General features: G+C 37.9%; 1 protein-coding gene across 2 annotated transcripts in view; it reads right to left on the reverse strand.

Moving 5' to 3' along the window:
* HHAT (hedgehog acyltransferase) overlaps positions 1 to 13523 on the reverse strand; it is a 163592-nt gene that overhangs the window by 70098 nt on the left and 79971 nt on the right. For both annotated transcript variants that reach the window (XM_074820639.1, XM_074820638.1), the window contains one exon: positions 13229 to 13430. In XM_074820639.1, coding sequence (XP_074676740.1) covers positions 13229 to 13430 — 202 coding nt within the window. The remainder of the gene's footprint in view (positions 1 to 13228; positions 13431 to 13523) is intronic.

Genomic DNA, 13523 nt, shown 5'->3' on the forward strand with positions numbered 1-13523 from the left:
TTTTGTACTATCACCTGAGGTGTGAGTGCAGCACAGAGACTGCAAGAAGACAGTGAAAGAAGGATGAGAAAGTTTTAGCATCCTCCAATATTCAGTTGTTAGAACAAATTTTAAAGATCATTATAGCACATCACAAGGAAATATTGTCTTATTACTGCAAAAGGAAAAATATCTTGTTCAATATGGCTCCAGGCTGAAAGCCTCTTTACACAGTGCCTGAATCTGCAAAAAGACTGAATGCTTCGTGTGAAGTGATAAGCATGGGAACAAAGGAAAATATCAGGAGTGGCTCAGCCTTCACATCATAAACGGCGATGTTGCAGAAAACAAAGTCTTGTGACTGCAGCATCAAACAAAAGGAGCAGTAATTAATCTTTAATAGCTGCAGTCAGATTCATGCTCAGATACCTGAAACAACATAAACACATGCTCAAAACAGACCTAAAAATACATTCCTAGACAATTAAATGCTAGTTTTGTAAGCATCAAAACAAATGTTTCAACTGCTAAATTATAAAATGACAAATCTTCAAAATAAATGACAGTTACAAGCATAAAAATACAATTTTTACATATTACTGCAAAGCAGATCTCTGGTAAATTGAATGTTAGCCCCAGTCAGAACTATATCTAGTGTATGAGTCAGTCTGAGTCAGCACAAAACTAGGGATAGATAAGCTTCAAGGAAAAGTACTCTGTATCAGGCTGTATGCATAATACAGCAATGGTCAATCTTCCATACAACGCTATGAAAGACATTCATGTCTGAAAACAGAGACAGATTTTTCTCTGAAAATTCTAGATGAAAACTATAGCATCACAGGAGAAGGACAGAGAACATAAGATAATCATAATTATTCACAGATAAGAACAGTTAGTGAAGCAACTTTTTCCCTTTCTAGCACTGCATCTCCAAAGCTGCCCAAGGACTTCCAAAACATTCTCCTTCAGAGGATATCTTTAGTTTTACTCTTCCTGAAAGGCACACTATGAATGCATGGTTCCATAGATGAAAAATGTACACCTTTTCAGAATGCATTAGTGTATTCATATAGAGATGTTCAAAATCTTGCTAAACAACCAAGTTTAAGTAAGAAGCAGTTATGATCATGCTAGCTTGAACTTTTGTGTTAAGTCACCACACTTACTCTCTTCTTACACCATGCTAATCAATTCTGATTGAGCTGTAGCCTATCTATAGAGCATAGTCTATCATTAGATCTACCTTTCACTCTCCCTTTGCCTATCAAACTTATTCATCAACTCTATAGAGAAACAGTTTTAATTAGGAAAGGGGAAAAAAAAAAAAAAAAAGAACCTTGTGGTAGAGCTGTAGAAAGAGTTAGAGGTGGACAACCCATCAGAGCGCTGGTGTTGGACTGCATTTTCCACCAAGGCACTGATTAGACTTGGTAAGTTTGTGAGGTCTGCCCGTTTTGCAACCCAAAGCAATACAATAAAGACAAACAACAGGAATACCTAAAAAAACCTCTGCCACTTTTTTAAAAAAATGATACAGTTACTAAAAAAAATAGAACTGTCACATATAATACGTCATCCTCTATAAAAGTGTTTATGTGTTAAACAATATAGACTAACTGTAGTACAGACCATAAAAGCCTTTGGTCATTTATAAAGTATAAGGGAATAGTTTAAAACAGAAACTGTTTAGGCAAACACTGAACCCTTTCTGGGTTTTGCTGTAGCTAATTTATATTAACTTTGCTAGGCATTGATCCAAAAAGCAGTAGACATTTTCCTGAGAGTCTCTGATGTCAATGCAGCTTTTACCCAGCTGCAACAAAGGTAAAAAAAGAAAAACTTCTTTAAACATCTCATGTCATCTAGAAAAAGCTAACTACGAAAGTACCTGAGCAGCTACTGTGCTCAAATTAATACACTGGAAGCATTAATTTACCCATGAAAAAGGAATGAGGCTGGTCTAGATAATCCGTAATAACATCTGTGATTTAAATATCTACCAGCATGTGGATTTTTCTGAATATACAGCAAGTTGTTTTCATCAAAGCAGACAAAATTAAAAAAAACCTCCACACCCACAACTCTTCATTATGCTATTTAATGCTTTTAACAATATGTTCCCATTGCAACAATACAAGCAGCTGCTATGGATTTGTTGTGTTTCTCTGGATTTTACCGCTGTCTCTTTCTCTCTCCCCTTTTCCTATTGGAAATATGGCCAGAAGATAGAGTGGCAAAAGAGCACCTGGTGTTAAAATTACAATGAAGCTGTGGCTGCCTGGCTGAAACCCTAATATTTACATCCTTCCTCAATGCTCCATCTTACTTGTAATCTCACATCAATACTTCACCATGCTTTACTTTTAGTAATCACCACCATCCCTGCCTCCCCACACACTGTGAAATAAATGGACTGTAGCATTTAAACTACACAAAAAAACAGACATATTGTCAAGATACTCAGCCGAAAAGCATGCAACATGACATAGGAGGTGACTTAGAAAGGCTGTCTCAGGCCACCTTTCCTGGAACTGAATGGAGTTTGGGTTATTATTCCAATCCAAATCCTGCTGTAAACGAAGGCCAGCTTCAGGCATTTTTGCCAGTTGTGAAAAACCTCTCTCAGCACATTGTTGGGTCTAGCAAAATTGGCTACCATCAGACCTCTCTCAACTGGGCCTTCTCAGTCATCTTACAAAAACACTATCATGTAGTGGGGTACCTTGAAAAGTAAATCTGTGTATGTGTTTGAGAGGGGTGGAAGAAGACAGGCGTGAAAAGGATTTGCGCAGTCCAAACATTCCCATTCCTAAATCCATTTCCAGTTACACATGCATGTCACATTCAGCCTTTAAGTGAAAGCCAAGCCAGATATAGGAAGCTTGTATAACAGTTGTTTCTTGAGAAAGATAGCTTATGAAGGACAACATACACCAGAATAGATCATTTAGGTTAGAATTAAGAGTGAAGTTAAATGACATAGTGGGATTTTGAAGTCAGGGGATGTGAGAGAAAATACTCATTTCATTTGCTTTTGCAGAGCAATTACACCACTATGTGTGAGAAACAACCAAACATGGCAGGAGAAGTGGCTTCAGACAGCAGAGCACCATTTAAAAGAACGTCTAAGATGAGTTAGAGCTAATGAACAGTAAATTATCATTTTCTCTGATTTACAGGACTGTGTGTAACAATACTACTGAATGGCATGGAGAGATGAAATTGAGGGTCCAGAAGTGCTTTTCCTAAATGCATTTACACCTCCTAGCTGACAACAACAGAGAAAATACTTTGGGGAATACTGACCAGAATAAGTCATCCACCCTTCCACATGGAAGTTGAGGAGACACCCAAGACTGAATTCTGTACAGCTGTCAAACTAGGCAGTCCTATACAAAATATCAGGCTAAAGTCTTCTTTTACAGAAATATATTCCCCAGTATTTTATCAGGGACCCAATCCTACATCTTCCTACAGCAATCATTCTTAAACTTTTTCTAGCAACAGTGGTGACACCATGGTGATTTGGCATGTCTCAAATGCTCGTTATTCAGAGAGCTGCTGAATCCATTTGCAGCAGCTTGTTCTGAGAGGAGGTCACATGCATCACGCTGTTTTTAGCAACTGGGGTGCATGTTTTCCCCCACACTGCAAACCCACCCTGATGACAGGGTGACATGTGGCAAGAAGCCTCCCCTGACAGACAGTAGCTGGTAACTTCCTGGCAAGTGCTCAGAAGATGGAAAATATCTACGCGTGCTGCATTCACAACGCATCTCATTTATATAGCTGCTCTGGGACAGATTAAAGAAAACTTCTGCATAAAGTCAGTGATGTTATCAAGCTTGTTCATACTAAAAATACTTTAACAAGTCCCATATAAGGGAATTAAATTTGGTGCAATTTGAACAAGTGTCCATCTTTATGGAGTAAAACAGAGACTCACAACACTTATTCCTTTTTGAACTACCCTTCCAGAAACTTGATAATCCAAGCACATGGCAAAATAAGAGCGTATGGTAAAACTGGAGAAGCAGCTGAGTATTTCTTATGGGAACATATGCACTGTGGAATAAGACTGTCAGATACTATGGCCAGAGTGACATGAAACATGTGCTCAATACTACAAACTGCAACACTACAGATTACATTATTCTATTTTCATCTGCCTTTGGTTTTTAAAGGGTCAAAATAATCTAGTACAATTTTTAGAAGAGTTGGGTTTTTTTAAACATATAATATCTAATTACTATCTGTTCTACAGATTTCATCTTCTCCCACTTAAACCGATCAGCCAAATTATCCACAATAATTTTAAAATAAGATACACAAACTGCACTATTTGTTGTGTTGAAGAGATCAAGCAAATTAATTACCATTAATATAACACCTAGTCCTGCATTATCTTTCACTGCCTCTCCTAGTGTATGAGGGGAGTAAGTGTGCTTCCTACAGTTATGAAAGCTCCATCCTTTTAATTTCCTGAAGGTTTTTACTAGAGAAGCAATGCTTAAAAGCTAATGTAATGTTAACTCATCTTTAGGTTTCAAAAACTAAATGAAACATTCTCTGCAATAGTCTGTTACATAGGATTTGCAAGGATTTTTGGGGGGAGGGGATGAATGGTAAAACGTTTGTGGGCAAAGTTGCTGCAGTACATATCATTATACATATCAGGAAAATGCTTGGAAAAACACTCAAATTGCTTGCTGGGGTTCCTTTTACCAGCAGAGTTTAAGGATTTGAACTTTGGTTTTCACCCCCCATTGCATCACAACCGAAGAGTAAGGCTTGAATTTGTTTACCTCTCTACAAAAGCAACAGAGACTGCCCAGTCAATCTTAAAAGCACTTCTAAGTGCTTTCTTTTAAAAAATGTTCTCAGATAAATGACAGGCCAACACTTCAGAGTCTATCCCTAAACTCTGGTAATCACCCCATTGCCACAAGAGTGAACACCTCAATGCATTCCTTGAATCTGGGTCATCCGCAATGCAGCCATTTGCCAAAAATAACGGGACAGCATAAAAACAAGAGCACGGGTGAAAAGCTGAGAGTGAGGAGCAGATGGGACGGTGGGAAGGGAAGCAACACATCCTGACTAACAGTTACTGGCTATTTTATCTATCTGCAGTTAGGAGCACTGAAAATGGAGGGCAGGGTGTGACTGAGCAGCTGGGGGAGCAGATGGGATGGAGGAAAGGCTGAAAATTATGACAAAGCTCTGCCAAACAGAATGTCAATTTATTTAATTTTTAAAGCAAGCAATAGAAATGAAGATGGGTTGGGTCCAAGCAGTGGGGCAACTTCTAAAAATATTTGTTAATACACACTGTCAATGGGTAATGGCGACAAAAGTGTGTTTGGGAGACTACAGAATTGAAGGGAGGGACTACATGTGCTCATTAATAAAATGCTGGTAGAAGTTAGGCTTGAAGAGCAGCAGCAGCAGTAAGGGAAAGGCAGTTGATGAGAGGCTGACATGTCAATATAATACCTACTCCTGCACTTGGAAGCTGAGGGACAGATGTTGAATAGCGAAAAGTAGAGACTGTACCAAAGAACAGAAAAGCAACAAAAATTAAAAATTCTGGTTGAGTACACATGCAAAATATCCCTTTATGAAATAATCCAAAATAAATTGTGGAATCCCCAGAGCTGTAACAGTAACAAGATAAGGAACAGGCCTGCAAGGGGAAAGGGAACAAGAGGTGCTATCAGATCTCATCCATCAACAACTGCCACACGAAATGGAAGAATAAATTTAATTTCTCATCAACATACACTGTACCCTTCAGTAAACATGGTAATCATTCCTGTTTGCTCTGTTCTTCATCTACCTCTAACCAAGACCCATTCCCCTTTACTTTTCTTTGCTTTATTTTTCTGGCATTTTATTTTGCTTGCAGTTGCTCTGTCCCTTCTTCCCAAGCTGAACTGTGGCCTGAGGTCAACTCCTGTTTCTTTTCAATGTATATACTTTCCTTTCAAAGCAAAGGTAAAAATTAGCTCCTGAAAGGTTCACACATGAAGGTAGGAACTGACAAAATTTTTCCAAGAGACAGGATGATGCAAATGACCTGTAATTCCCTACATCACTCCTATAAAAAGAGGACCACACAATTAAAATCAAGCAGCTGTCAGTTAAGATCTATTTTCACAAATAGAACTTGTTTCTGAATTTAGGAATAAATGCTATATATAGTATTTGAGAAGATACTCATCTTCTCTATTGATGTCTTACTAAACATTCACTCAACAAAATGCTGTCTTGCACTAGCACCAGTTCATTTTTAGATTTTCCAGAAGATCTACATTTATAGCATCTCAGCAAACAGCCAACCCCCACTTCTGTTTGAAGAAAGCCTCCTACCAGCTCGTATGTGTGCACTACACTTACAGATGCATGTGTGAAAGTTTGACATACACAGAAGTAAATTTCTGTACTTGCTCCTATACTTACTCTTCACCCTTAAAGAACCTGCCCAAACATTTCTTTTTTTAAAGTGGCAGCTTGTGAAAAGCGTGAAATGAACAGCATTGAAATGCACCATCCTCTTTTCTGGTTTATGTTTAAAGCAAGGAATTAACCAAGTAATGGCATTGCACATACTCTATAAACGTGTCTCAGCTCTCCCCATGGAGGATAGTTCGAGAGCGCCACGCACTCTCCTCTGTGTCAGGTCCTTGACATCCTTATTTTTGTTCTTCTGGTTCCCATTCTGCCTATTCTGGTTCTCTCAGTTCCTTCATCCACATTTTAACATTTATATCTTCTAAATTGTAATCAGTTTGGGAAAGGATCTAACTTCATCTATCATTAGTGCTGCATTTTGGTCCTGCCCTTATGGCCCTCCTACACGGTCACTGTGAAACTGAAACTGTTAACAAATAAATAATACACAGTAATAATCCCCATGGAGACATCTGATAAACACTCTCAGCAAATACAGACCTTGCTTTCCCTGTGGCAAGTTTCTGTAGCTCAAGGCACAGCAGAAAGACAAGAGTGCAACTGTTCCTCGGTGCTTTAATTTGTACTTCTGTAACTGCTGACATTTATTGTCTGGACTAATTTTTGAGGTGAACAACAGAGAGAGGCTGTATTTGTGTAACAGTAACAAAGAAGCACATAACCAGCATTGCTCTGCCTTCTTTTGACCCCATAGCGTGATTTACTTGCTTTTCAAACTGTGTATGGCTTGAGAACCAGAAAACTGCCTGATGCCTCCAAAACAGAAGAGGACATAAATAATGCTGGTAGGTGGGAGAAACATTTTTTTGTTATGACAACTGAGCAGCTATGCAAGGGGATTCCCAGCTGACATTGCTGTCTGAAGCAGAGCAACAATCTTTTGGTTAAAGACAGATGTAAAATAACAAGTTTCTCCACTGCTGGCATCAAAAATAATTATTCTTGCACAGATTTGACAAAAAAACAGATGCTTGTACTCAGAAGGTAGGAAGTGATAGAACGTTATCTCTGAAATCTTACTGTAGCCACTTTTGTCATTCATTAAAGACTGTATCATTGCATATGCTTGTCCCTCACACAGAACAACACCTTCTAGATTCTCAGTCTTTGTTATTGAGTCTGAGGCAAGAAGTTCCCTCAGTAAAGAAAACTAGAATTGGAGTGCAAGTGTGTGTATTTTCAGCAGGGGTCTCAAAAAGTTTTGGGATCCACTTCCATGAAGACAAATGAACCCTTACAACAACAGGGTGGAAAAGAGAGAAAAAAATAAAATCAAGCAAAAGCAGAAACATGGAAAGAATTACTTGACTCAGAATTATTGTTGGCACAGCTAGAAGTCCGTGGAAAAAACACAGGATGCATCAGCCAGCCCATATTCACCTTTAATGGTCATTGAGCCCCTCAGTACAAAACAGCATCTTAATAATTCAGCTTGCTGCTTCTAGGTACCACACACAAAGACCAGTTGTCACAGGTCTGCCCTGGCTCATGTTCACATCTAGGGAAAGGAGTTTCCACTGATTCTGAGTCAGGGTACATCTACTTTGGATAGTAGATAGCAATGATATGGCTTAACTCAAGGCTGGGGTGGGAAGTCTGGGTGGTTCCATCATTATGGATGATACCTATATCTCAAAAACCATTTCTGTGCTAGAGAATAAGAGTCTGATTAAGGGACTTCATTCAACTATCCTACCTTACATTCTTTCAGATCCTCAGAGAGTGAAACGGCTAACCCAACAGAAGTCTACAGCAAGCACATAAAAAGGTTATGAAGGAAGTATCATTGGCAATGCTTGCCACTTAATTGAATTGCCATGCTGCAATAAAAAAAAGTATGAATTACACAAAACTATTTGTAAAAAAGAAAAGGTCAGACAGGCCTGGCATTAGTAAACCAGTGATATAAATACTTTTTCCACCAAATTAAGCAAAAGAAAGATCAAAGCCTAGTGCGTGCTGAAGAACAGCTGAGAAGGGTCTTTATATATGACAGAGATCTTATTAAAGATCTAATCTTGCAAGGTGGTCAACAAACATACTTCCCTTTAATGAGTTCTTAATGTTTGGTCAGGTCTTGCCTCAGCTGCAGAAGGAAGCTTTACGGTTATCTCACAGCAGATGAAAGAGTTATACTTGCTGATGAAATTCTGTCATCAAAGGAGATAGTTACACATTTGCTCAATGTATATAGGACATGGATGTGAAATTCACAGGAATCTTTATCTCAGATAGGCTGAGTTTGGGCCCTAACATCGGGCTGAGTAATTACTGCAGCAGAACCCAATTGGTTTTTTTGACCCACTGACTAAACACAGAGGCTCAGCCTACTACCCCATACTGCTTATATAGGTTTGCAAGGGGGAAGTTTCAAGGAGTCGAGCTCCTCCTCTTCCACTTCCTCTCATTGGCTCTTAGATTGTGCTGCTTTGGGTGCTTTCTGGATTCCTCTCCATGAGACAAATCATCTAGCAATAAAATGACCAGAGAAAGTAAAGCTTTCTGCTGGGGTAAAGAGCCAGGTCAGCTCAGCAAAGATTCCAGCAGGAAGGCATGCAGAGGAGGAAGTGGTGCGACTACAAGGAAGGGAGGAAAGGGCAATTAAACCTTTCCCCCTTCAATAACAGTGAGCTGTTAGATCAGCTTAATTCCCTGTCAAACCACAGCCCAGAGGTCAGGCTCACCTCTCGGTACCTTTCCATGCTCCACACCAGCTGTCTGCAGGATCACTGCATAATGCATAACTTATGAATAACTGTAGAAATTGCAATGCACCTAGCAGAAAAAACAGGGCGAGAAAAATTAGAGAAAAAAAATGGACAAAAACCCCTCACCACGCCCAACTTTTTGAAGATGTCTAAAATTCTGTTCTCTATAAAACTTAGGATTGTCAAGGTCATTGAACACATCTCTGGTACCCAAAGCAATGGTGATATTTTAACTACAGAGACAAACATATGGAGTTCACTCTTCTGGGGGGGAAAAAAAGTATCTGACAATCTAACCAAATCAAATCAAACACTAACCAAAAACACAGACCTCATACAAAGTATTTCTCCTTTTGCATAGGGAGGTTGGAAAGGCAATTACAGTGTACTGAAACAGACTTAGTGTACCTCATTACAGCCGTAAATGAAAACAGAGAAATCAAAGTATTTTATGCATTAAAAAACCAAAACGAAGGTAGTACAAATTACTTTAAAATAAGCCACGCTTAAAATTAGATGGTTTCCCAAATTGAATTGTTTATGGTATATTTAGTTTCTTACTAAAGCTACAGATAAGATCTTACACTAGAAATTCATCATAGCATGAGTTTTAGGAGAGAGATCTTTATATCTTAATTTTAAAAATTCTTACTAGGCTGAATGATGTGTTTGCACCTTATGAAAGAACTAAGATGATAAATATTGCTGTTTCAATTGAGATTAAAACATTAATTTTAACAATCTGCCAACTTCACTCCCTTTGCTACATCTTCTTTTGGGTGATTTCCAAATGGTTTTTTTTTTAAAAATCCATTGATTTAAAAAAATGTTGTTGGCTATTCTAAGGTTTAAATCATTCTAAATCTATTTTTATACCAAGATCTAATTTCTTGTATAGATCTATATCTTCTTTTTCTGTAAGAAATTTAAATCACTGGAGGAATGATAGCCATTAGCATTTTCTTTCAGAAACCTGATACGTTATTTATTAAAAGTCAATACAAATTCTGTCATTGATTTCGAACGAGATACTACTGGAGTCTCTGTTCATCTGTAAATTAATATAGAATCAGTGAAACAAAGCACTACTTTGCTCAGTACGGGTCTAAATATATCCTGAAAAAGTAAAAGAAAAGAAACTGGTAAAAACACAATGAAGCTTCTCCAGTTTAATATAAAGTTCCCAGATATGCCATAGCTTATGATGCATAGCATTTATTGTTGGTTTATATACAATGTTTTAATAAAGAGACAACATTACTTAGTTCAGCTCTAATTTTCTGATATCTAGCAAGTAATCTCTAGGGGAAAAAAAAGATATGTTGATAACTTCTCACAACACAACTCACTGAAATACGAAAGTTCAGAGAAGTGTAAGCTGAAAAGTACATAAGAAGGAGCATCAGCAATTTTAGAGATGAAATCAGGAAGCCAGGCACTGGTTTGAATGAAAAGTTTCAGATCCAGTTTTTTGGGTCACAAAATTTACTGTTTTCAGTAAATATTTGTTTATATGCTGATTTTACCTCTCACAAGTAATGCCCATGCTTCTTTGTTGACTCTAGTTCAATATGCCTGAGATGACATTTAAAACCTGTCAGACTGCCGCAAAAGTGTTATTTATCCATATTGCGCTAGGTTTCAAGTGCTGAGATTTAAACTACCATAAAATTTGCATAAAAATAGGGTCCAACTCTTTTTATATATTCTTAGTCAGCACAAGGATTCAGTGAAGGACAAGACTCAAACATGCTTTATTTAGATTTCTAACTCTTTCTTTTGCAAGAGAATTGAGACAATAGAGTGGGGAAAAAAGGGAAGCAGTTTTGATATAAGTCTTGTTATTCTTTGTGGTCAATTAAATTTTAAAAACAGAAGAATTAAAATTCAACTTATTCTTCAATGTTTTTTTATATTTTACTAATTAAACACCTCCTGCTCAACTGAATTACATAACCCAACTTTAACAACAATATATGGGGAGGTTTGGTAAATGGAATGGGTTAAAAAAAGCATAAACCTGTGCTTTGTATTTTTTCATAAACCCATCTGCTATTCTGGGGAAAACCACAAATTTTCCCTTTCAAAAATAGCCTTCAAGACCCAACACAGCAAGTGAGTGAAGCACAAGAATGCAAAGGATTTCAGCTTGTCAACAGATGAAATTTAAGTGAAAAACCCACCCCCCCCAAATGGGTTTCTCAATGCCACAGTGACTAGGCTTGCAGCACACCTCTTGCTGAGACGGGATTATGGGAATGCTTCCAAAGGCCAGATTACAAGGGGAAAAAAAGGAAATTTATACAGGGCATTAGGGAATTTTCAGTTTATTTTAAATGTGATACTCGTTAAAGAATGTCACATCACTCCACCCCTTGCATAAGGAAGGGTCGAAGTCCAACTACTCATCTGCTCCCCAGTCTCAGTGTTCAAGAAGAAAATGGGAGTTTGTTAGAAGAGTGCGGAGAGAGCAATGAGGGGTATTTGCAAAGACTGTAGCTCATGTTGTTGTAAAGAAACTTTCAAGGCACAAGGCAAAGCATGACTCAGTCATAACCAAATGCAGCAAGATCTGCCTAATGCACTAATACAGATGTCAAAACTATTCATATTAAAAATGTTGACTTCAGAAATATTTCAGGGAAAGATGGGAAAGTGTCTTCTAAGGAAGGTCTACAGCCATGTTTCTAAACAGAAATGAAAACCAGAGGAGACATGGAAGACATTGGATAGGCCTTTAAAAACACTTGATGAAAACAAAGGGATAAAATGCACTCGGTTCACTCTTGGGGAGTTAATTAAAGAACCTACTGCCAGCATCGGTTAACCGTAATTAGAACTACATGTTAGAAATTAATCCAACACATATAACCCCACCTTCGTAATGCCACGTTCTTATAATTTCTATCGTATTTAAGCACTTAATTCCTTAAACATTCTTTTAAAATTCCTAATACAATGTCATTAAATACAAAAAGCCCCTACACTTATATTTTCTTGTACAGCTGGATGTCTAAAAAACTATGTTGTCTTCCAGTCCAGAGACAAACATATGCAGCTGGTCAAATGGTGAAGCTCAGTTTCACCCTAGAGGGAGGATTAATGGATCTGATAAACTCATTCTCTAAGAAGGAAAAAAGCTGTTTACACACTGTCACTGAATTCACACTGATGGACGGTTAGATGATATAAGGTAGTACTGGATGTTATTGGCTACTAAATTACTTAGCTGTATCAGTTGCCACACATGGGATTGCGATGGGTGGGATGGAGAACAGCCTAATTACTTCAGCATCAGGACTTCATCAGGCTGTAGAGTGAGTCACCACCACCACCTCGACATTACATAGGACTCAAATTCTGTGCACTTATCACTACTAAGAAAGCAAGACATAGGAATATTCTTACAAAGTTATTAGAAGATTTGGGATTTAATAGTGAGCAAACCTGCAGACTAAAATGACCATCAAAATTAAAATAGCGCTTTTTGCATATGATTGCATGTCAAAGACAATTTTGTCCTTTTGAAATGACACCATGAAGGTCAAAAGTATAAGTAAAATGAAAATATCAGAGATCTTCAAAGAAAAATAGTACTTTCTTTACTTGGGTCTTTAGCAGCATAAGATTTCTCACTGTAAGCTTGTTCCCAGATGCAAGCAGCTGCTACACACTCATTTGTCCAGGAAACACATGTTTAGAAATATACACTCCTAATTCTGGTGAAGATGAATATTTTAAGGCCATCCTGAGCGAAATCGGAATGCAAATGTTGAAAGTGGCTTCTGTTCAGCCACATACAACGTGACAAGCAGTTGCTTACTCTAGGACTGCAGAGGAAGCTTTTAAAACCATGCGTATTTTAGTGTTTGCTTTGCTGATACTTTGCAAAATTCTAGTTATATGGCTTATTTCAAATACTGGAAGGTGAGCAAGGGAATGCTAACTCTTTTCTCTGTTACCCACAACTTTTAATCTAGGTTAAATCAAACTAGTAACCAGGAACTTCAGATGAGCATGGAGCCAGGAAACAAGAACATGAAATGAAGAGAGGTAAAACTTACAATTAAATCTTGAATAAATGAAATAGAAAGTATCCTCTTGACGCCGTTTTCCACAATTACTCCAAGCCAATTAAGTGCGCCCCAGTACCACAAATAACTCTGTCCTCCATGCCAATAGCTTACAAAGGCAAAAGTGAGGGCTGTGGAAAAGAGCGTTCCCAGCAGACTGGACTGAGATCCTCCCATTGGAACATAAATGTACCTGCAGGTGAAACGACAGATAAGCATCATTATTAGAGATTTCATGGGAATCTCAGAAAAACATCCACTACAGAAAATTTATTTCGTGGCATAA

This window comes from Strix aluco, chromosome 3 (genome assembly GCF_031877795.1).
Source record: "Strix aluco isolate bStrAlu1 chromosome 3, bStrAlu1.hap1, whole genome shotgun sequence".
In the NCBI taxonomy this organism is placed as follows: Eukaryota; Metazoa; Chordata; class Aves; order Strigiformes; family Strigidae; genus Strix; species Strix aluco.